The sequence below is a fragment of the Salmo trutta genome, chromosome 36, assembly GCF_901001165.1.
Source record: "Salmo trutta chromosome 36, fSalTru1.1, whole genome shotgun sequence".
Taxonomy (NCBI): domain Eukaryota; kingdom Metazoa; phylum Chordata; class Actinopteri; order Salmoniformes; family Salmonidae; genus Salmo; species Salmo trutta.
The window spans coordinates 35276926-35301574 of NC_042992.1; the positions used below are offsets into that span (position 1 = coordinate 35276926).

A 24649-nucleotide genomic window follows, 5' to 3' on the forward strand; every position below is an offset into this window, starting at 1 on the left:
GGCAGGGAGCTCGGCCCAGTGATGCACTGGGCTGTCTGCACAACTCTCTGTAGCGCCATGTGACGAGGGCCGTGCTATTACCATACAAGACACTGAATGGTTCTGATCCACACCCCATACATATTTATGGTATCTGTGACCAACATATGCATATCTGTATTCCCAGTCATGTAAAATCTATAGATTAGGGCCTGAAATTTATTTCAATTGACTAATTTCCTTATATGAACTGTAACTCAGTCAAATAATCAAAATTGTTGCATTTATATTTTTGTTCAGTGTACTAAAGGCATCTTTTACACCACTGTACCCCAATGTCAGCATGGGATTGTTAATAAAAAAAATGTAAAGCTGAAATGTCTTGAGCCAATAAGTATTCAACCCCTTTGTCACGACAAGCCTTAACTTCAGAAGTAAACATTTTCTTCAGTCACATACGTTCCATGGACTCACTGTGTGCAGGCAGTGTTTAACATGGTTGTCGAATGACCTCCTCCCTTTACCCCAGTGGAGCAGTGTATTTCAAAACAGATTCAACCACAACGACCAGGGTGGTTTTGCAATGACTTGCAAAAAAGGGAACCTATTGATAAAAACATTTCTATAAACCGACACCGAATAGCCGTTTGAGCACGGTGAAGTCATTAATTACACTTTGGATGGCGTTTCAATACACCCAGTCACTAGAAAGATGCATGCGTCCTTCCTAACTCAGTTGTCGGAGAGGAAGGATAACATTTAAGGATTTCAACATGAGGCCAATGGTGACTTTAAAACAATTAATGGCTGGGATGCGAAAACTAAGGATGATCAACATTGTAGTTCAGTCACAACATTAACCTAAATGACAGAGTGAAAAGGAAACCTGTACGGAATTTAAAAAAAATACAAAACATGCATCCTGATTGCAACAAAGCAAGATTTGGACAAAACAAGCATTTTTTCCTGAAAACAAAGTGTTTTGGATTTTCCCCAAACATCACAAAGTACCACTCTATATTTTCAAGCATAGTGGTGGCTGCATCATGTTATGGTTATGCTTGTAATCATTAAAGACGGGTGTTTTTCAGGAATAATGGAGCTAAGCACAGGACAAATCCTAGTGCAAAACCTGGTTCAGTCTGCTTACACCAGACACTGGGAGATGAATTCACCTTTCAATAGGACAATAACCTAAAACACAAGGCCAAATCTACACTGGAATTGCTTACCAAGAAGGCTGTGAATGTTCCCGATGGGCCGATCTACAGTTTTGACTTAATCTGCTTGAAAATCTTGGGCAAGACATAAACGGTTGCCTAGTTATGATCAACAACCAATTTGACAGAGCTTGAAGAATTTTGAAAATAATAAAATTGGCAAATATTGTATAATCCAGGTGTAGAAAGCTCTTAAATTTACCCAGAAAGACAGTTACAGTATAATTGCTGCTAAAGTGATTCTAATGTATTGACTCAGGGGTGTGAAAACATATGTAAATGAGAACTGTATTTCATTTTCTAATAAATAAGCAAACACTTTTCACTTTGTCATTATGGGGTATTGTGTGTAGATGGGTGAGATTTCCCCCCCTCATTTTGATTTCAGACTGAAAACAAAATGTGGAATAAGTCAAGGGGTATGAAAACTTTCTGAAGGCATTGTACTTCTATTCACCTACAAGAAACCTGCCTGTGAGTAAGAGGGGAAAAATAAAAAAACAAAAGCATGTGTTAAAATATGATTTAATTTACAAACTTAAAATACATTTAATAACCCCCCCCCAAAATAAAACTTCTAACCCATTCTATTTACATGATATATATATTAAAAAAATAAAAAATAAATTCAGGACACAAATTAAGTCAAGTGTTGTCCAAAAGAGCCAATGTGGCGCTGGGAGAAAGTGTGAATGTTGTGGTAGCACACACACTCTGTCGGGCACCTCAGTTCTCCAGGTAACAGAAGATACTTCTTTGGGGTCCTTTCGCTGCTGGTGTTTTGTTTTCCCGACATGACCGCTTAGCAGCCGGGGCCAAAACCTCTATTTGTCCCCGCTTCTTCATCTGCAAAATAAAGATATTCAGAGTGAAATATGAGAAATGTCTCCTGTTGCTAAAATAATCGACCAGAACCAGGCAGAGATACACCAAGCTTGTCTCTCCACCACGTTAGCAGCAAATGTCCCATTACGATAACATTTCCATTTAGGGACTCTTAATTTCTTACTAGAATGTAATTATTTTGGCCCCGGCATGGAGTCCCATTACAATTCTACACACCCAGCTGTGTTTGTTGAGGTCTGTAGATCTACTGTACGGCTCTGAGAAGTGCTACAGCTATTTAAAGATCAATTAGGCCTCAGTTTAAAACAGAACTCCCCAACAGAGTCTTAACACGGTTAGCAGGATGTGTCACATTTTATTGTAATTATCATTAAACGTCATTATGACTAATAAAAATTAGAGCCAATTTAAAAAAAGACAATGTCCTGAGACAAATTGGAATTTCATGTTTCATGCTGCTTCCCTGATCGGTTCAGAGATTATATACATAGAATGTACAAAACATTAGGAACACAAGTCCTAATATTAAAGTTTCACCCCCTTTTGCCTTCAGAACAGCCTCAATTCATCAGGACATGGACTCTACAAGGTGTTGAAAGCCTTCCACAGGGATGCTGGCCCATGTTGACTCCAATGCTTTTCACAGTTCTGTCAAGTTGACTGGATGTCCTTTGGGTGGTGGACCATTCTTGTTATAGACAGAAAACTGTTGAGCAAGAAAAACCCAGCAGTGTTGCAGTTCATGATACACTCAAACCGGTGCACCTGGCACCTACTACCATACCCTGTTCAAAGGCACTTAAATCTTTTGTCTTGCCCATTCACCCTCTGAATGGCACACATACACAATCCATGTCTCAATTCCTTTTTACTTGTCTTCTCCCCTTCATCTACACTGACTGAAGTAGATTTAACAAATAAGGGATCATAGCTTTCACCTGGTCAGTCTGTCATGGACACTCACTGTGTACAATCATATAGAAATACATATTCCATACAGATCTTGTTTGGATTATGTAACGTTGCACACATTCAGCTAAAAGCTGAGTTGAAGTACATGCAAACATTTTGAAAAAGTATGGATAGGAGAGAGCAGTGAAACATTGACAGCTATGGCCTTTGTCGCCACCCTATGGTCTAATATCAGTACTACACTACAGGCTCCAACATGACAACCAGCATAACTAGCACCGCAATGACAAAAGTTCTACAGAAGAAACCATGTGTTCTTAAAATGTGTAATGGATGGGAATGGATAGGGAGGCTTTCTAAAGATAAATTATAATTTGTTTACAACACTGACCAACAAGCACCCTCATCCTCCAATGTGTGTTGGGCCCACAGGATTACATATAAAAACACCATTATATTGTATCTCTATGGTCGGACCTACCGTTTTTTTGGGGGCCTCCGCAGCAGAGGCCTCTTTCTCTGGCGACAGGCTTTGGAAGACGAACCCTCGGGTGTTGCGGGGGGCTAGAGGGTTCCCCTCGGAGATGCAGGCCAGCTTCTGCAACACGGAGCGGGGCTGGCAGAGCAACGAGCCCCTCTTCACCTAAGGTCGGGGTCAAAGGTTGAATAGAGGTCAAACGGTCAGAGTCATCTAGCAAAGATTCTTAGAAGGAGCAGATTACACAACAGTGAAAATCACAAGTGTCACACTAGAGAGGGTGATTACTAGTATGAGGAAGGTACTGACCATGTTGGGTTGAGAGGGTCTCTGGAAGGGGTTCTGAGCTGAGGCTTTCTCCGCCTGGGTTGCAAGAGGCAGCTCTGGAAAACAAGAGATGGAGGGATTGTGATGGGGAAGGGTTAAAAAGAGGAGTACCGCAAAAATGAGAAATTTGCAGTCATAGTCCTTATATCTCTCATTCCATATCAGCTCACCTTTCTTCTGTAGTTTCTTGGCAGTCAGTTTCTTGGCGAGCTTCATGAACTGGCTGTCCTCCTCTCCAATTTGGTCCCCCTCTTCCTCGTCCTCCTCTTTCTTGGCCTTAGCGTCGGACTAGAAGGACAGAGGGGAGTTGGACACATATGATACACCACACATAAACACACACTACATAGAAGACTGAAGAAAAAAAAAGAAAAAAAAATACACGAGAGTTTCTATTGCACAAATTCAGCTAGGTCCCTCGTTTGGTTCCTAGTGAATACACCCGTTTCCCCTGACAGAATAGAATGACACACACCAAGTGTTCGATACACTCCCATATGCTATACAAACCTGTTCTCGTAGCCACTGCTCCCTTTCCAGCCTCTCTTTCCTCCTCTGCAGCTCTGCCTGGTCCAGCTCTTCCTCCTCCTCCTCTTCCTCCCCCTCCACCCCCATGCCATCCATGTCAAAACCATCATCTATGGAAGAAAAGCATCACCCACAATCTCAAAAAAAATGTATTTAACAGAGTCAATGTTGTTACCAAGGTCTCTTTTCCAGATGAGCCCTGTTTAGTGCAATATCAAAATATACATTATTATATATGCAAATCATAACACATTTTTCAGTAAAAATATACCCTAACAGCAGTCTGAAATGCCCTAGAGGCACCAATTATGAAGTGCATTGAGATCATATCCTTCTAACATGTAAGGTGGAGAACTAAAAGCAGATCTACCCAACTCAGTGGATATCGAATGGCTCTCCAGAGTTAGCCATCCCTGAGACCGGGTCTAGTATCTCATAAGTTAACAATGAAGTAAGGTACTGAGGAAGTTCATGCAGGAGGGCTTTATAAAATGTTTTAAAAAAGCAGAGCAATGCATCGATCTACAAGACTTCAAAAGAGCTCCAGCCTACTTTCTCATCTGCGTCGCTTGCTGTTTGGGGTTTTAGGCTTGGTCTCTGTACAGCATTTTGTGACATCAACTGATGTAAAAAGGGCTTTATAAACACATTTTATTAATTTCTGACAGAATGCAGTTAAGAGTACTAAACCTATAGTTTGTAATAATAATGATGAACTGCGTCCAACTGACTTCGTTGACAAAGTCAGCACTGGGTTATACCCCGACTGTTGATTAAAGCTTGTGGAATAGAAAAATATTAGAATCAATCTTAGAAGAACACCTATTGGCACACACACACACTCACCGATGTTCTTCCAGCGGAAGCGGCGAGCTCGGCCCGGGCCATCTGAGTGCAGGTCCCCGTCGGCGAGGTAACGCTCCTGGTACAGCCGCAGTCGCCGCTTATCGTCGTCAAGGACCTGTTTCCTGTAGACGAGCGGATTCAAGCAAGCTTCAGGGTAAACATTTCACACAGACATCCTATGATTGGATTGCTTTTTCCCCCCAAAATAAAAAAAAATGAAACTCCTCTACTACTAAACACTACCTATAAAAGGTAATGCACATTGGTTAGCTTAACCAAACAGCAGTAATAGTAGTGACTATAGAAGTTCTTCTCTGATTGTTTTGTTGAGGTATTTTGAATGTTCTGTCAGCACTCACATGTGGATCTTGTTGACCTGGTCCTGCAGCTCTTCATCAGAAGGCAGTTCGTCCAGCAGCTCCTCTTCCTCATATTCATTCTCACCGTCATCCTCATCCTCACTGCCCACGTCACTACCCGAGAGCTCAGCCTCAGAGTCCACAAACTCTGCCATGCGCCTGGAGAGGGGGGGGGGGGGAACACAACCGGACATGGATCCAAAGTGGGCTTAAACTATCCTTCTGGAAATTACATTTTAAACTGATAGAGTGGACGGACAGTAGGCTAACGTATACCTAAAGCTAAAGGCTGGTTAGGGGATGCAGGCTGGCTGATCACAGTTCTCACGTGATATTGGATGGAGCAGTCATTCTGATATGACACCACGCTCTGAACTATGATATTCTCATTGTAGGACACCGAGGGATGCATTCTGGGATCAGTCAATCATTTCGATATTAGAAACATACCTCCCGACCCCAAACTTTTCCCCTTTGGGGTGTACACGATTCATGTGGATGCCCTATTTTGAAATCAAAATGGTTAGTAGTGACGAGTGTGCATCCCTGATAAGGTATGGACACCTACTCAAAGACCTAAAAGCTATAGACAGACTAAGACAGAGTACTGAAACTTTTTCAGTGGGCAGACCTTCTCGCAACACCCACCCCTAATTGAATAGCCACTTTACAGCCTTCTCCGTTTAAAAGAGAATCAATGCCGTACACTCATCGCCAAAGCAAACAGTCCTAAATGACTTGTATGCAGCGTGGGCTTTAATGCCTTCTCTGGACAATGTTGCCTTTGTTGACTGAGCTCACATCCTTCAATAGGCTCTATCATCAAGGAAACCTAACAGCTGTGTGTTGGTAAGTTCCTGATTCAGGAACAGTTCTGCCTCTACTTACATTTTCTTCTTTCCTTGACGGGATGCAAACACAGCCTCCCTCTCCTCCTCTTCTACCTCGTTCTCTCCTCCTCCATCCCCCTCATCGTCCTCCTGGAAGGAAAGGAAGGAGTTAGTTCACCTGTTCGGGCTATACGTCGCTGACGCAAGCCAACGCACACGCTCAAGTGTCTTACTTGCTCACTCTGGCTCTCCACGTCTGACAGAAGTCGAAACTCGCAATCCTCTTCTTCCTCCTCCACCTGCTTCTTACTACTGAAACACCACAAATTGCATTTAGCCTATACAGGGATCAATATTTGAATCTACAGCCTGAGAATATCATAGTGGTCAGTAGAAGTGTAAGACGGTACTCAGTTACTGAATTGAATAAACTGACACGCAGAGGGGAAATTATTTATCAATGTTAGCGCTTTTTAACCTGTCTTCAGCAGTTGAAGAGTGTGGGGTGGGGCTCGAGTTGGATCGCAAGGGGGAGACACCTATATGGAGAGAAAGATTGAGAAATGGTACTTAAATATTACACTTGTATACTACCCCCTTATCTACCCAACCACCCAGACACACGCTTACCTTGAGTAGTAAACTTCCCAGAGCAGAGGCCGAGCAGCTGATCCATGTCATTGTCTCGGTCCATTTCTAACTCCATCTTCTCCTCCTCCCTCTTCCTCCCTTCCGCTCCCTCCTTCTCCCTTTCTGCCTGTGCTGTAGGGAACACTCCCGAACAGAGCCCCAGCAGCTCATCCTCTTGCGTTGCCCCTAGCCCTCCCACTCGCTTCCTCTCCTTCGCTCCCCCCTTCTGTGTGGTAGGGAACACTCCCGAACACAGCCCTAACAATTCCTGCGAGGCCCCAAGCCCCCCCACGCTGCCCTCTCTGGCTGTCCCGAACCTCCCAGAGCACATTCCTAACAGTTCCCCCATGTTAGCGTCCATAGCGTTCTCATCCAGGCTGTCCAGCAGGAGCTGTCTCTTGTGGGAGCGCAGGGGGCCGGTGCGGGGCCCCACATTGAGGAAGCCGTCGGCATCCAGGAGTTGGGAGTCCTCCTCCACAGAGAAGCATCCCTGGGACGGGGCCCCCAGGGGGCCAGAAGACTCGCTGGGGGAGTGGGGAGTGTACAGGTCCTGGGAGTCCTCCACGGGCAGCGAGAGGGAGGGCTCGGAAAGTTTGCCTGAACTCTGTGGGATGGAAAGAGGGATGAGACTCTGGGGATGAATCTCAGCAAAGGAGTCATCCTTTCTTCCTCTTCATCAAGGGTTCAATTCTAACTGGAGATAAGTATGTCTGTGCAACTTGAATTCAGAGACTTGCGGAAGTAGGATGCGGAAGTCTGAACCAAAAATGTATGTTTTGACAGAAGTTTTAGCCTAATGTAATAACTGAAATACGGACAATGACTGTTGGCCTATAACTCACAGGTAGCCTAATAACAGTATTTATTGCAGCAAAATGATACACCATATGTTAATCTTGTCTCTGGGAATAGGAGTGGAGAAATAGGATTTATTTATTTCAGCATCTTGAGAGAATGAGTATGCACGGTTAGGGACTGTGCAGTCTGTCAGCTGACAATAGGCTATTTCAACCACATAAAATATACATCCAAGACTAACTGAAATCCTAGATTCATGATGGATAGTTTTCACTTCCTTGGAACTAATGATGATGTCATTTGGACATGTTGCAGGGGGGGAAAATAAATCTCCGCTGTTTTAGAGTTAGGATATTGCATTTTCTCTCCGGTCCCTACACGTCCACTTTGAATACAGTGTTGTTTGACACCCTAAGTGTTGATAAGTGATTCCTAGGGGACCCTATTATCTTTGGCTACATTGAATGTTCTCTTAGTAGCTAACATGCATGTGCTGTGTATTCCTCTATGATTTAAAAAGAAAGTTGCACAAACATGCTGATTTAGGTCTACACCATCACTGGTATTATCAGGCTGTTTAGCTAATTAGGTTTGCTCTAACTCAGCCAGCTAACTAACAATTAGCATTAGCAGCTAACACGTTTTGCGACCAACTTGCTAAGAAAATACAAACGAGCCATTTGCAGATGTAAGAAACAAACTAATAATGTAATTATAGAACGCTAGTGGATTTATATTAGGAAGCAAAGTGAAAACAGCATTGTTGTCGTCAACATTGTTGTGACATGTGCTGCATTGACCATGTAGACTGAACACAAGTGTCTCGTGGTCAAAGACCAACAAATGAGCTCCTTGAGTGATGGGGCAGGGCTAGGTCTGTGCAGTGAGTGCATGTGAGAGAGGAGAGATGACTCAAGTAGCGAAGTAAACTATAAAAATTGACATTACACACGGCATATCACATTGAACAAACCACACATTAAAATATGGTTATAGAAGGTAAAGTAAAAACCCAAACCGGTCCATGCATTAATACCAGTATATAGTAAAATACGGCATACCGCCAAGCCCTACATTACAGTTGGGTGTTTTAATAGCTGTCGCTTTCCATTCATCAAATGGCGGTGCGGGCACCGTTTTAGATGCTGGAATCATTGTAGAGTGGATCAAACGTGCACAGGTAAGCTACTTTTTAAAGTGATTTGTTTGGCAGTAGCTAGGTTTGATTCCAATTGGCGACAGATTTTCATCTGCTACAAGACCATGGTGCTTGCCTACGGAGCTGTGAGGGGAACGGCACCTCCGTACCTTCAGGCTCTGATCAGTCCCTACACCCAAACAAGGGCACTGCGTTCATCCACCTCTGGCTTGCTGGCCCCCCTACCTCTGCGGAAGCACAGTTCCCGCTCAGCCCAGTCAAAACTGTTCGCTGCTCTGGCACCCCAATGGTGGAACATTCTGGTTCATTCACAGATGTTGTGATTTTTTTATACACAAGGTTCATACACATTTTTGACGAATGGAATTTAATTACTTTATCATGCCTTTTGACCAAATTTCTATGACCAGCGATTGGCGGCATGACCACAATTGGCGCCTACTTTTTATATGTACATAAAAGTATACGTAATGTGGTATGGACACTGGGATGCTGCTTTCTGATCCCATGTACCAACTCCTGTCGTTGTGCAAGGCACTTAATCCACGCAAAGTAGAATGCCTGTTAGGCAAGAGTTTAAAACAGATGTGGTCAACCCTTAGTCTGGAGAGCTACTGGGTGTGCAGGCTTTTGATCAAGCCCTGCTCAAAACAGAGTTTATCAAGGTCCAGTTGAGCAGCTCATTTCTTACGTGGTTTGTTAGAGGGGGAGTGGAATAAAAGCCTGCACAAACATTAGCTCTCCTGGAGGATGGTAGACCACCCTTGATGTATAACATTGCAACCAAAACACATTTAATGCCTTTTGAAATAATTTGCTCATTCAATATATCAAAGATCAAATGGCTCTGGTGGGCTGGAAATGTTTTTATTCTGCTGAAACAAGCCCACACATTCTTTTCAGGAAATGTACCTGTTTGAGTTTAGTCATATTTATCTTAGTTACCTCAGAAGTGTTTACTTTGCAGGCTGACTAGCATCTATTGAGTTACAAAGTATCTACAAAACCAGTTGAAGCCACATAATCCAAAAGGCTACATCAAATATGTTTTCCTAAAATAAACTGTTTGTGATTCACAAATTATGACATGATTCGATTCACAACTAATACAATGGCGAAGTGAAATCGCTAGTTTCGTAAAAAAATAATTGTTTAAATTATGAAAAAAGCAAATTGTTCCAAAAAAAAGCTACCGTAAATTCCAGACTATAAGCCGCAACTTTTTTCCCAGGCTTTGAACCTCGCGGCTTAAACAATGACGCGGCTAATATATGGATTTTTCCTGCTTTCAAATTTTTTTTCTCTCAAAAAAAATAAAAACACATTCTGTGACGTGCTCAGTTTTTTGGCGGCATGAAGCTTTCATTAGACCAATGAAATTGCCGAACGGGTTAAGGTCAAACAACTTTTTTGTTTACTGTTTAGATTTAATCGAGCGCTCTCAAACTTCCCATCATTCTGATTACGGTAGTCATTTTGTCACCCTCATCATGGCAAAGACACGGAGAAATGCATATGATGCAGCTTTCAAGTTGAAGGCGATTGATCTGGCTGTTGGAAAAGGAAATGGAGCTGCTGCACGGGAGCTTGGTCTTAATGAGTCGACGATAAGACGTTGGAAACAGCAGCGTCAGGAATTGACTCAGTGCAAAAAGACAACTAAAGCTTACTGCTATTTTTTTGTTGTTGTTGTTACAAGCCGTGTTTCGTTAAAGCCTATTTATTTTTGTTACAAGCCGTGTTTCGTTAAAGCCTGTGTAAAGTTAATTTGTTTCAATGTACCAGTAGGCACCTGCGGCTTATAGACGTGTGGCTTATTTATGTTAAAAATAATACTTTAAAAAAAATTCAGTGGCTTATATTCAGGTGCGCTTAATAGTCCGGAAATTACGGTAATCAACTTTGTATGGCCTTAATCACAAGTGTTGGTGGAAAGTTTATGGGGACATGACTCAAACATTAATACATGCGAGAAATAGCTAAGCAGTTAAGTAGAGGGTACAAGATGTTCTTGAATTGGCTACCTAGTTAGTCTGTCCTCATATTTTATAGGCTAGGCCTACCTGCTGCTGCAGCAATGTCCGACTGTCGCTCTCTCCTTGAGCAACGTCCCAATCGTCTCGCACACATGCAGGTGACAGCCGCAAACAGACGCGCTTAAGTGTCATGCTGATCCTGGCTGATATGTAGATGTTTTATTTGATTGACAAAATATTTAAACTGCGCCTAAATAATCGACATTAACAGAAATTAAATGAATTCTCCAAAACTTTTCGGATTTGATCATTTTCCAAAACTTTTCCAGGCATGGAAAACAGCATTTTAAAATTCCATGACTTCTCCAGGATTTTCATGACCGTACGAACTCTATACGGTATGACTTTATTCTCATAAAAACATGGTTCATCAGCATGCCTGGTTGTGTTCATGCCACATTAAAAGGGTAATACAATTCTACAGTGAAATGACAATAGTATTACGCTCATTAAAAATAATATATATAATGCACGCGCACAGGAGGTCCCACAACCCCTGTCAAAAATCGCTGTGTCGCCCCTGCTTGAATTGTCACGTAACGCATGCATTACTGGGAGACACGCATACTGGGGTCTGTGGGGTTATGACTGGCTCTCTCCTGACACTTTTATACTGTCACACAGTGGTACGGAAAACACTGGGTCTTAGTCATACATGTCATCAACCCTTCTAAACTGTCAGTGTCTTACCTTGGAGGCAGACCCCAGGAAGCTGGGTCTGAAGAAGCAGGGTGAGGGGGAGCGGAAGGGTCTGGCTGACAGACCCCTGCCTCCTCCTGTGGTGCTGCGGTTGACAGGCTGGTAGGACGGCAGCATGGAGCCCTGCAGCTCAAAACTACTGTTGTGACTGTTGTCCTTGGCCAGGGACAGAGAATCTTCCTCCTCTGTAGCGGGAAAGAGACTTAGTTACATTTAATTGAGATTCTATATCATTTTAAAAAAATGGTTTAACCTACACTGGGAAAAAAAGACAACAGAATCCATCAAGGATGAGAGTATTTTCTGAAGTAGCATAGTTGCGACAATTCACTTGAAAGATGTTCAGTCTCTACTCACCCATCTTTGTGTAACTGTCTTGACCACCAGGCTCTGTCCTCTTTACACCATCTCTGTGAGAGACTAAAATGTCAACAACTTGGGACAGATAACACCGATACTAACTTATTGAGCACCTACATTTACACCAGTGTTAATTTAGGCACTCTTTCTACATATAGTCAAATCAGTCATTTTGACTACAAGATAAGTCTTAATCATTATTACAATTACAAATGTGACTATGTAGTTATTAGTCTAGTATTGCTTCATTAACCCACAGTAAACAAAAATCAGAATTCCATGTGCGTAAACATACATAGCCTTGTCCTACCAAACTTATTTCCTGTATAACATCCTATTCTCTGCCAACAGCAGAAATATGACAAACAAAATAATATATCATAATTATCTGGCCATGTAATAATTATCAGGCGCAGAGAGCAGCACTCGGTCGCCTTCATTGCCATTTTATTAACGTAACGTATAACAGACACACATTGTTTCGCCAAGTGTAACAAAACCTTGAGTCCGAATCGAGTCCTTATAGCTTAAGTTCGAGTCCCAGCGCTCAAGTCGGAGTCACTGGGTCCACATGAACTAAAAATCAAGTTCTTTACCCAGTCAGTGTAGAGCCAAGAGGAATTTAATCAATACGTTGTTTCCTATCCATTTTTCTTTCTGTGCCACCAAATGCTTGCATGAATACATACGAATAATAGCTAAACAGTTAACCAGAGGGTACAATACATGTTTTTAACTTGCTACCGAATTATTAGCCTGTTCTCTATCGTATTATAGGCCTCTGACCCTCTCGCTCTCCTTGAATGACACACTCGTCTCGCACACCTGCAGGTGATACGCACAAACACAGACAGCCCCTAAAGCAGGGGTGTCAAACTCATTCCATGGAGGGCCTAAGTGTCTGCAGGTTTTTCCCTTTCAATTAAGTCCTAGACCACCAGGTGAGGGGAGTTCCTTACTAATTTGTGACAACACTTCATCAATCAAGTACAAGGGAGGAGTGAAAACCGCAGACATTGTGCCCACCGTGGAGTGGGACACCTGTGTACTAGAGGCAGTCTGAAATCTTGATTTTTATTTGACTGATAAAATATTTTAAAACTGTACCTTAAAACTACATTAACAGAAATGTAATTACATTTCCATGACTTTTCTAAAACTTTATGGATTGTATCTTTTTCAATTTTCCCCCCCCAGGCCTGAAAAACACCATTTTAAAATTCCAGGACTTTTCCAGGACTTTAATGACAGTATGAACCCAGACACTCCTTGGAGAGAAAAGCATAGCTCAAATGTTGTTTTACTGTTAAACTCAACGTTGCAAATTGTTAATAATTTCGTAAAGCAGCTTGTGTTTCTTAACCAGGCAAAAGGTAGATAACTAGAAGAAAGTCGCCTGCACGATGTGTATAATCGGAGGTGGAGCTGGAGCCTGTCTGCCCATGCGCATCGTTTGCAGCCCTGCAGCTAACCAGCTGAGGTAGGCTGTTTGTGCCAGGTGTGGCACGTCCTTCCCACTGAACAGAACATCTGTGCAGCTAATATTGTGTTCATCACTGAAAAGCTCTCACTCTAAAGACTCTTATCCAGTCCATTTAATACGCAGATTTGTCAGATAATTTCATCTCGTTTTCGTGAAAAGTAAAGAAGAATCTAGGCAATTGCCACAGAAAAATAGGTGTTTGACGAATATGTGTCACATTTTTGCTGACAAAATTAACACTGGCTTACACACAGTTACATTATTTGAATCCACCAATCACGTTTGAGAAGGATTCAGATATCTGGTACCTTGCTCTCCACACAGCAAGGCTCCCCATGACCGCTGAAACAGAGCAGTACCTTGCTAGCTACTTTGCCTTTGTCTTATGCAGGCCTGCAATCTGAAGGCCACGTACTGTCAGCCCACGTACATGACAGACTCCCCAAAACTCAGCACCACACACACATACCCGGTGCGCGAGCAGGAGCTGTTGGCAAACAGCATGAGGGTTCCGTCTGTGTTGAGCAGATCTGGTGGGGGAGAGGGACCCTTTAGCCTTAACGGGGAGGGGCTCCTTACACTCCTCTGGGCCACACTGCCCTCATCTTCATCCTGATCCTCTTCCTCGCCACCCCCCAGTAGCTCCTCTACACCCTACGGAGTGACAAAAACAGGTTTTTGACAAACTCTGAACCACACCTACTTCATGTTTCCTTTACAATTCATTGGACTCCCCTCTCCTGGTCCATTAACCCTGGTTAAGTGAAACATTTCAAGGTTTTGGTCTTGAATATTAGGGTTCCCATCTTCGAGCACCACATGAAAAGTCTACGAAAAGCACACGGACAGTAGAATGTGAACGCAGACCATCCACTCTTACCTCTTCCCCCTCGGAATCCGTCATTTCCTCTTCCTCCTCTTCCTCGCCACAGTCCTCGTTGTCTAGGCGATAGAGGGCGGCCTTCCGTTCTCTATCCTCCTGTCTCTTTACGGCCATGGCTTGCTGCAGACGGATCTTCAGGTTGGTCAGCTTCTCGCCTGAGGACAGAGGGAACACAGGACTGGTTAGGAAAGATTCATGTAGCTAGAGGACAGAGAAACAAAGACGTTTGGAAATATTTCAGGAACCTGGCTTACTATGAATCATATGGGATGCAGTGCAGTTCTCTTTAGTGTGTGTGAGATGGTGTGATGAACGGTACCATGTCCATACCAGGCGCGGTGTGTGCAGCCTCCTCCTCCCCTTCCTTGATGGTGGTGGTTACAAAGTCTTGGTGGAGCTCCTCGCAGCTGTCTTTACGGATGACGCTGAGCTGCACAGTGCGTTCCCCTCTGGGCCGGGCCACGGGCTGGACGTGACGTAGGTACCGCTCCTTCAGCGCCTCCACGCCTAAGGGGGAAACAAACAGTTTAACTACAGATACATAACCAACTTGACTGGGTTACTTCTCAGCTCAATTAATTCAAGCTCACCCATTTTGCCACAATACAGTGTGCTAAAGCAGTGGCTTGAGTTGTCCCACCAAAATCATTTTGTCCAGCACATACAATTGACAACAGCATGCATCTAAACGCAAGGCTTTAAACCCCAAACCACCATATGGGAAATATTGTGCTAGAGAGTTGACATTACAGAGGTGAATATTTTTTGTTGTGCTCTCACCTGGGTTAACCTGAGGGGGCTCCAGATCGAAGGACCCATCGTCAGCACACAGTTTGGACACTGGCGGGGGCTCTACCCCCAACTCCCTCAGTCTGGCAAGCCTGTCCTTCTTGGGTTTGGGGACTGGTGGTGCTACGGGCTCCACACTGGCCGGAGCAGGTAGGGGCTGAGTTACATCCACATCCCCTGCTTTCACCTCCATCTCCTGGGCTTGGGAGTTGGAGGCCTCTGCCTGGTTCTGCTCTAGTGGTTCAGCCTCCATAAATTCTGGTGGTGTTGTTTCAGCACTATCCAAACCTAAAATATTGGCCCCCTGCATAATGGCGGCCAGTTCAGGTAGTGGGGATTCATCGTCGTCGGAATCCAAGGTTGGAGAGGTCTCACCTGCCCTGCTCTGGTTCTCCTGGTGTGTGGAGGTGGTGGCCGGTAGCTGGGGAAGAGCCTGGGTCGAGTGTGGGTCCAGGGAGTCTGGGGGCTGTTGGGGCTCCTTGGGTGGGTCGGGGAGAGGTGGTGCTGGGGTTGCCTCCTTTATCAAGTCCTGATACTTGACAGACCTTTGAGTGGGGGACAAAAAAACAACAAAAAAAAAAAACAGGTTTATATCCTTAAAGGAGCAATCTGCTGTTCAAACAATAACGCAGAAACCCCATCAAAGTTTTGGTAAAAGGTTGAGGGATTGGGCTTAACTTAAGGTATAGGGGGCAGTATTTTCATTTTTGGGTTAAAAGCGTGCCCAGAGTAAACTGCCTAATACTCGGGCAAGGAGTCAAATATTTGCATATTATTAGTAGATTTGGATAGAAAACACTGAAGTTTCTAAAACGGTTTGAATGATGTCTGAGTATAACAGAACTCATATGGCAGGCAAAAACGTGAGAAAAATCCAACCAGGAAGTGGGAAATCTGAGAATTGTAGTTCTTTTGAATCCCTATCGAAACTACAGTGTCTGTGGGGTCACGTTGCACTTCCTAAGGCTTCCATTGGCTGTCATCAGCCTTTAGAAACATGTTTTATCCTTCTCCTGTTACTGGGCAGAGAATAGTAGCTCAGTCAATGAGTGGACTGCTTGAGGACAAAGGACTTGGTGATGTGCGAGCCCGCCAGCACGCTGTTCCTTCTTTTTCTTCTTGAATGAATACACTATTGTCCGGTTGGAATATTATCTACGTTTTATGTTAAAAAGACCCTAAGGATTGATTGTAAACAACGTTTGACATGTTTCTACGAACGGTAATGGAACTATTTGACTTTTCGTGTCAGGATTTACGCTTGCGCGTTATGCCTTTGGATAGTGATCTGAACGCACGAACAAAACGGAGGTATTTGGACATAAATATGTAGTATTTCGAACAAAAATAACATTTCTTGTGGAAGTAGGAGTCCTGGGAGTGCATTCTGACGAAGATCAGCAAAGGTATGAGAATATTTATAATACTATTTCTGAGTTTAGTTGACCCCAGAACTTGGCGGGTATCTGTATAGCTTGCTTTGATGGCTGAGCTCTATACGCAGAATATTTTAAAATGTGCTTTCGCCGTAAAGCCATTTTAAAATCTGACACAGCGGTTGCATTAAGGAGAAGTATATGTATAATTCTTTCAATAACTGTTGTAAATTTTACCAACGTTTATGATGAGTATTTTTGTAAATTGATGTGCACATTCACCGGCAGTTTTGGTGGGAATACATTTTCTGAACATCACGCGCCAATGTAAAATGGGGTTTATGGATATAAATATTAACTTTATCGAGCAAAACATACATGTATTGTGTAACATGAAGTCCTATGAGTGCCATCTGATGAAGATCAAAGGTTAGTGAATATTTTTGCTGTATTTTTAGTTTTTGTGATGCATGTCCTTGCTTGGAAAATGGCTGTGTGGTTTTTCTTGTGAAGTTTATGTCCTAGCAATCTAATTTTATGCTTTCGCCCTAAAGCCTTTTTGACATCGGACAATGTGGTTAGATTAACGAGAAGTTTATCTTTAAAATGGTGTAAAATAGTTGATTGTTTGAGAAAATGAAATTTTTACTGTTTTGTATTTCGCGCCATGCTATTTCACTGGCTGTTGAATAGTGTGTCCCGCAGGTGGGACGGTCACGTCCCACCTAGGCCATAGAAGTTAACGTAATGCAACAACAAAAATACAAAGACAGAGCTATGGATGCAAGGACTGACCACCTATTAGGACGGGGAATTGCCAGGGACCTCACGATATGATATTATCATGATACTTACTGTTGGTGCCGAAAAGATATGGATTGCGATTTGATACTGGGATTTTATTGCGATTTGATGATCCAAACATATTGCTCACTACATGTCTGCTGCAGAGAGACAAGGGAGCACATGAGAAAATGAGTTTTGATCAGTCACGGAAATAAGGGCTGAAAACATGTTGGATAACAATTTAAAAAGTAGATAGAGAAAAAGCTATATGAGGAAAAACACAGGCTTTTTTGAGCAACTACAGCCGACTAGCGCTAGCAAACGCTACCTAGCAAAATAAAATACAAAATATATACACTGCTCAAAAAAATAAAGGGAACACTTAAACAACACAATGTAACTCCAAGTAAATCACACTTCTGTGAAATCAAACTGTCCACTTAGGAAGCAACACTGATTGACAATAAATTTCACATGCTGTTGTGCAAATGGAATAGACAACAGGTGGAAATTATAGGCAATTAGCAAGACACCCCCAATAAAGGAGTGGTTCAGCAGATGGTGACCACAGACCACTTCTCAGTTCCTATGCTTCCTGGCTGATGTTTTGGTCACTTTTGAATGCTGGCGGTGCTTTCACTCCAGTGGTAGCATGAGACGGAGTCTACAACCCACACAAGTGGCTCAGGTAGTGCAGCTCATCCAGGATGGCACATCAATGCGAGCTGTGGCAAGAAGGTTTGCTGTGTCTGTCAGCGTAGTGTCCAGAGTATGGAGGCGCTACCAACAGGCCAGTACATCAGGAGACGTGGAGGAGGCCAACAACCCAGCAGCAGGACCGCTACCTCCGCCTTTGTGCAAGGAGGAGCAGGAGAAGCACTGCCAGAGCCCTGCAAAATGACCTCCAGCGGGCCACAAATGTGCATGTGTCTGCTCAAACGGTCAGAAACAGACTCCATGAGGGTGGTATGAGGGCCCAACGTCCACAGGTGGGGGTTGTGCTTACAGCCCAACACCGTGCAGGACGTTTGGCATTTGCCAGAGAACACCAAGATTGGCAAATTCTCCACTGGCGCCCTGTGCTCTTCACAGATGAAAGCAGGTTCACACTGAGCACGTGACAGACGTGACAGAGTCTGGAGACGCCGTGGAGAACGTTCTGCTGCCTGCAACATCCTCCAGCATGACCGGTTTAGCGGTGGGTCAGTCATGGTGAGGGGTGGCATTTCTTTGGGGGGGCCGCACAGCCCTCCATGTGCTCGCCAGAGGTAGCCTGACTGCCATTAGGTACCGAGATGAGATCCTCAGACCCCTTGTGAGACCATATGCTGGTGCGGTTGGCCCTGGGTTCCTCCTAATGCAAGACAATGCTAGACCTCATGTGGCTGGAGTGTGTCAGCAGTTCCTGCAAGAGGAAGGCATTGATGCTATGGACTGGCCCGCCCGTTCCCCAGACCTGAATCCAATTGAGCACATCTGGGACATCATGTCTCGCTCCATCCACCAACGCCACACCACAGACTGTCCAGGAGTTGGCGGATGCTTTAGTCCAGGTCTGGGAGGAGATCCCTCAGGAGACCATCCGCCACCTCATCAGGAGCATGCCCAGGCGTTGTAGGGAGGTCATACAGGCACGTGGAGGCCACACACACACTACTGAGCCTCATTTTGACTTGTTTTAAGGACATTACATCAAAGTTGGATCAGCCTGTAGTGTGGTTTTCCACTTTAATTTTGAGTGTGACTCCAAATCCAGACCTCCATGGGTTGATAAATTGGATTTCCATTGATTATTTTTGTGTGATTGTTGTCAGCACATTCAACTATGTAAAGAAAAAAGTATTTAATAAGATTATTTCTTTCATTCAGATCTAGGATGTGTTGTTTAAGTGTTCCCTTTATTTTTTTGAGCAGTGTATTATTTTGCAAATTGACACTTGGAGTCAAAGTATCGATACAATATCCAAAATAATACTTAAATATATAACGGTATCGATCCCCCCACCATCACAACCACCTATATAAACATGGCTAAAGTTGTGTTTTGAGGCTATACAGAGATTTGGGGTTCTGATAGGGCATGACAGTTAAACTAAGCACATGAGGCATTTATAAGTAATATTCTTAAAGAATCAATAGGTATAAAACACCTTCAGAAAGTATTCAGACCTTCCACATTTTGTTACATTACAGCCTTATTCTACAAATTATTAACAAATGTTTTTTTAAAGCCCTCATTCTACACACAATCCCCATAATGACTAAGCAAAAACAAGCTTATAATTTTTTTGCAAATGTATGACAAATAAAAAAAACGTTTTAATCCATCTATGCACAATACCCCATAATGACAAAGCAAAAACACGTTTTTATATTAAAAATACCCTGAAATATCACATTTACAGAAGTATTCAGACCCTTTACTCAGTACTTTGTTGAAGTACCTTTGGCAGCCATTACAGCCAAGACTCTACTTGGGTATGACGCTACAAGCTTGGCACACCCGTATTTGGAAAGTTTCTCCCATTCTTCTCTGCAGATCCTCTCAAGCTCTGTCACATTGGATAAGGAGGATTGCTGCACAGCTATTTTCAGGTCTCTCCAGACATGTTTGATCAAGCTTGTCCCGAAGCCACTCCTACATTGTCTTGGTCTGAGAGTCTTTAGGCAAACTCCAAGCGGGCTGGTCATGTGCCTTTTACTGAGGAGAGGCTTCCGTCTGGCCAATCTGCCAAAAAGGCCTGATTGGTGGAGTGCTGCAGAGATGGTTGTCTTTCTGGAAGGTTCTCCCATCTCCACAGAGGAACTCTGGAGCTCTGTCAGAGTGACCATCAGGTTCTTGGTCACCTCCCTGACCAAGGCCGGCCCTTCTCCCCCGATTTCTCTGTTTGGCCAGGCAGCCAGCTCTAGGAAGAGTCTTAGTGGGTCCAAACTTCTTTCATTTAAGAACGCTACTGTGTTCTTGGGGACATTCAATGACGCAGAAATGTTTTGGTACCCTTCCCCAGATCTGTGCCTCGACACAATCCTGTCTCGGATTGTGGAAACAAACTAGATGATCTACGATTAAGACTATTCTACCAACGGGACATTAAAAACGAATATCTTATGTTACTCTGAGACTTGGCTGAACGATGACACCGATAATATAAAGCTGACTAACTTCTCTGTTTTTTGGCAGGACATAGCAGCTACATCTGGTAAGACGATGGGCGGGTTGTGATTCCATTTGTCAATACCTGCTGGTGTGCGATATCTAATATTAAATAAGACTCAAGTGATTTCATGCCTGAGGTATAATAGCTCATGATAAGCTGTAGACCACACTATCTACTAAGAGAGTTCACATCAAAATTATTCGTAGCCGTCTATTTACCACCACAAACCGATGCTGGCACAAAGACTGCACTCAACCAACTCTGTAAGGCCACAAGCAAACAAGAAAGTGTTCACACAGAAGCTGCGCTCCTAGTGGCCGGGGACTTTAAGGCAGGGAAACATGTAACCGGAGGAAGAAAAACCTCTAGACCACCTTTACTCCACACACAAAGACGCATACAATGCACTCCCTCGCCCTCCATTTGGCAAAACTAACGATAATTCTACGGTCCCGATTCCTGCTTACAAGCAAAAACTAAAGCAGGAAGTACCAGTGACTCACTCAATACAGAAGTGGTCAGACGACGCAGATGCTACTCTACAGGACAGTTTTGCTAGCACAAACTGCAGTATGTTCCCGGATTCATCCAATTGCATTGAGGAGTATATTACCTCAGTCACAGGCTTCATCAATAAGTGCATCGATGACATCATCCCCACAGTGACCGTACATACACTGCGCAAAAAATAAAGGGAACACTAAAATAACACATCCTAGATCTGAATGAATGAAATAATCGTATTAAATACCCAGCGGTCCTGCTGCTGGGTTGTTGCTAGTAAAAAGATATCCAGGTAGAAAAATGTCTACTTACTTGAGTAGTGCCATAGCAGAACCTTCAGGTCGGGCTCTCCTCTTGAAGAACTGGTCGATGCTCTTGGGCTCAGGCATGTGATAGGGCAGCCCGCATGTGGATTCTGCAAAGGAATTAAGAACACGTTACAAGAGACACTGGGTTGGACAATAGAAGCCACAAAGGACAAGTGCGTAGCAAGTCATGTAGAGACAAAGCATTGTGGAACACAGCAATACACTACATACAGACACACCATCGATAAATGAACGCGAAAACAAACTGACCTCGGACAAGCCTCTGGGTCTCGCTGTGCAGATGCTTCATGGCCTCTTTGCCGGCTCGAGCTGCCTTCCTTTCCTGGGGACGCTGTTTCGGTCCAGCCTCTTCATCTCCCTCCTCATCGTCAAATAAAGGCTCCTTAGGTTAAGATACAGAGCATAGTTCTGACACACAGAATACAGTGCATTGTCTGCCTGCATAGCACACAAACCACTGACTTAGTAAACAGAGAAAGCTAAGTAAGACTAGCCATAAACTCAAATGAACTCTCAAACCACTATTCTAGGGGATTTCTTTTGCGCATACATTTGCTTTTTAGTGACCTCACACCTACAGATACTGAGATGACTTAAATGTTGCTTACTTTGTGCCTCTTGGCTTTCTGCTTTACTGCTGCTCTGATGGCATCCAGAGACTCTTCCTCTTCATCATCATCCAGACCAGCATCATACAGGTCATTGTTACCAAGGAGACAACCGCTGTCATTCAGAGTACGGGGCAAAGGGGTCTCCTACAAAACAGAAAGTGATGGGGATAACAAGTCTTTAATTTGTCTCAAAACTCTTCATTTTACACAGTCACTTATTTCTCTGTCCCTCAACCTCTCTTACCTCCTCAGGTCTCCCTCTCTTCTTCAGCCGCTCCAGAGCCTTGCTGTTCTTTTCTTTCTTCTCTTGGTGTCGCTGGCTCTTCTCCCTTTTCTTCCCTTCCTTCTTCGGCTTCACAGCCTTTCTTACCAGCTCTTCCTCATCCTCTGGCGTGCTCTCGTCACTGTCGATAGGGGCTATCCGGGATATCTTCTTGCTCTCCAATTTAGCCTTTTTGACCTCTTCCTCAGCAGTCTCCATCTCATCTCCACTGGATGCTGATAGGACCAGAGCCTCTGCCATCTCATGCACCTCCTCCTCACAGTCACTGTCTGTCAAGGCCATACGACAACGGGACCGCCTGTTTACTGTGATGTCATCATCCGAATCTGGGAAAAATATTACAAGTCATCTTAATGACTAATGCGGTATAGGTGGTATTCCGTTTGCGTCACAATGCAAACTGTTTCCTATTAAAAGTAGGTTAGTTTGCATTGGTGGTTGAATTCTCAAGTACTGCAGTTGGCATTGATAGTCTAAAGTCAAAGACGATTCATTGTTTCTCATCACAGAGAAAATGGCCCAGAGCTGTCTATTTACATTAACAGGGGGCTCTGGTCAGGTGGTCAGTTTAGGTACTGATCAATCTTCTTTATTGTGTCACTGTACCTTGCAGGTCGACAGTATTGCTAATCATCTCAGCAGCCATCTGCATCTCCTCCACTGGTGAGCCCATCCCACTGTCTGAATCACTCTCAGCTACCGAGACCTCAGCAGGGAGCTCCACTGCCTGGATAGGGGGGAAAAAACTATGACAAATTCACCTCATGTTGATGTTGTTAGAGGGAATCATGCCAGTCTTTTTCCTACAAAACCATGGTCTGTCTTCTTCATGCCAAGACATACGTTTGACTGATTTAAAACGTTGACAATTGAAATATGAAAAAAAAAACACGATTGCAAATTTAGGTAAATGAACTTGCATAAATGTGATGCCTGTCTCTGTTCAATGTTCGGTCGCCGAAATGGCTGTTGTGCTTGCGGCGCCTTCTCTCAGCTGCCACAAAGAGCATACGGTTACGTTTGCCAGCCGGACATTCCGTGGTTAACGTTACACCTAGCCTAGGAAACTGTCTAGAAGAATCAACAGTTAACACCGGCCTGTTCATTACTCACACAGTCAGTGACAGTGTTACCCTGTGAAAAAGTCTAACAAACAAATCTTTCAAAACGTAGACAAACTTAACTAGCCAAAGCCGGACGATGGTTGTTCGACAGTTAACAGTAACGTTAGCTAGCTAATCCAACTCAATCAGCAACAATCCAGGTAGCTAGCTAACGTTAGCTTGTTAGCGAGCTAACTGGCATGGGTTATGGCGGACTCAATCACCCAAATAAATTAACGTAGCTAGCTAAACGTTTAACTAATTAAGCAATGTATTGGTATGCAGCTAGCGAAAGTAGTTAACTTAGCTGCTTGTCAATTAGAAAATATAAATTCTTACCTGTTGTTGATGGACCACCAGACTCATCTTGCCTTTATCCGCCTTTTATGTGTATTCGCAGTAAAGCTTCATTAAAATCGGGAAACCAAAACCTCCGTAACGTTTTAAATTATTTCCAACCATAAGGCACGAATATCGGTGTAAAATGTAGTATGACTAATATTATTAAATGGTGTAATTGATCCGCAGCTAGCTAGCTACCTTTCTCTCCCTCCCGCTTGTTCTGAACTAATACTTTTTTTAATTTTTCGCGCGCTGGATAACGAAAGTCTATCCTTACATCTGTCAGTCATTGTCGTTGTGCTTTTCTATTGGATGAGACTCAAAATTGATGTCCACTTTCACCCAATCGTTGGATGGTGAGTATGGCAATGACAGAGGGAAAGCCTTTGATTGGTAAATCTATGTGCCACAGCTGACCAGACATGTCCACCCACTCCACTAAAAAATCAAGGAAGGCCAGTTTATGCGAATATTCTATAATCCGAAAAAATAAAATATGCAAATTTTCCCACCAAATTGTCTTGTTGCAGATTAAAGTTAGTACCTGATGATGTAGTGCACACAAAATGTACTATTTCACAAAAACTGTTCTGTTAATTAGTAAATGCGCCTATTCTGGTCATAATGAGATTATTATAGTTAAAAGCGATAATATTTGTATTTGTCAAAAGGCAGGCAAGTATTGATCATCATGTCACCAGAATAAGACCCTATATATCTATTGGAAAGTTCATCATAATTTATTTAATTTGTAGCCCAAGAAACTGTATGGTTTCCGGAGTCGTAGTGGGAGGACCACACACCATTTATCGCGTGACTCCAAGTGCACTTCGACATGATGGTTATTATATAAAGAGAAATGTAGCAAGATTATCTGGAGATAGGGGATGACATGATCATTTATAGTCTAATGACATACAAGTAAAATACAGCTACTACGTAAGTACTGTACTAGCATACCACCCGGCATCCCACTGCTTGCTTGCTTCTGAAGC

The 24649-nt window shown here is 43.4% G+C and overlaps 1 protein-coding gene across 4 annotated transcripts; it reads right to left on the reverse strand.

The window, feature by feature from the left end:
- Positions 1-1708: 1708 nt before the first annotated feature.
- Positions 1709-23884, reverse strand: clspn (claspin). 4 transcript variants are annotated; one of them, XM_029735674.1, is made up of 24 exons: positions 23652-23874; positions 23130-23203; positions 22816-22936; positions 22171-22535; positions 21924-22070; positions 21565-21697; positions 21299-21401; positions 15154-15707; positions 14704-14880; positions 14371-14528; positions 13960-14144; positions 12005-12057; positions 11639-11832; positions 6956-7559; positions 6804-6864; positions 6559-6637; positions 6384-6475; positions 5496-5654; positions 5137-5258; positions 4273-4400; positions 3933-4050; positions 3745-3818; positions 3439-3600; positions 1709-2045 (listed from the first exon to the last, which is right to left on the reverse strand). In XM_029735674.1, exons 3-24 carry the CDS (start codon positions 22880-22882, stop codon positions 1926-1928), a joined length of 3855 nt encoding a protein of 1284 aa, XP_029591534.1. In that variant the 5' UTR covers positions 22883-22936; positions 23130-23203; positions 23652-23874; the 3' UTR covers positions 1709-1925. The 4 variants fall into 4 exon arrangements, with proteins under 4 accessions (XP_029591534.1, XP_029591532.1, XP_029591531.1 ...); XM_029735672.1 differs by lacking the exon at positions 23130-23203 and having other exon boundaries at positions 6559-6634; positions 23652-23884; XM_029735671.1 differs by lacking the exon at positions 23130-23203 and having other exon boundaries at positions 23652-23884.
- Between the last annotated feature and the right edge of the window lie 765 nt (positions 23885-24649).

What these genes read in the sequence shown, in the direction of transcription:
- clspn (XM_029735671.1), bottom strand. Translation starts at nt 23,678, where the DNA reads ATGAGTCTGGTGGTCCATCAACAACAG. An exon ending in TGGTGGTCCATCAACAACAG is followed by an intron (nt 22,937 to 23,651) that starts GTAAGAATTTAT and finishes CCCCCTATCCAG; the next exon opens with GCAGTGGAGCTCCCTGCTGA. An exon ending in TGGAGAGCCAGAGTGAGCAA is followed by an intron (nt 6,476 to 6,558) that starts GTAAGACACTTG and finishes CTTTCCTTCCAG; the next exon opens with GAGGACGATGAGGGGGATGG.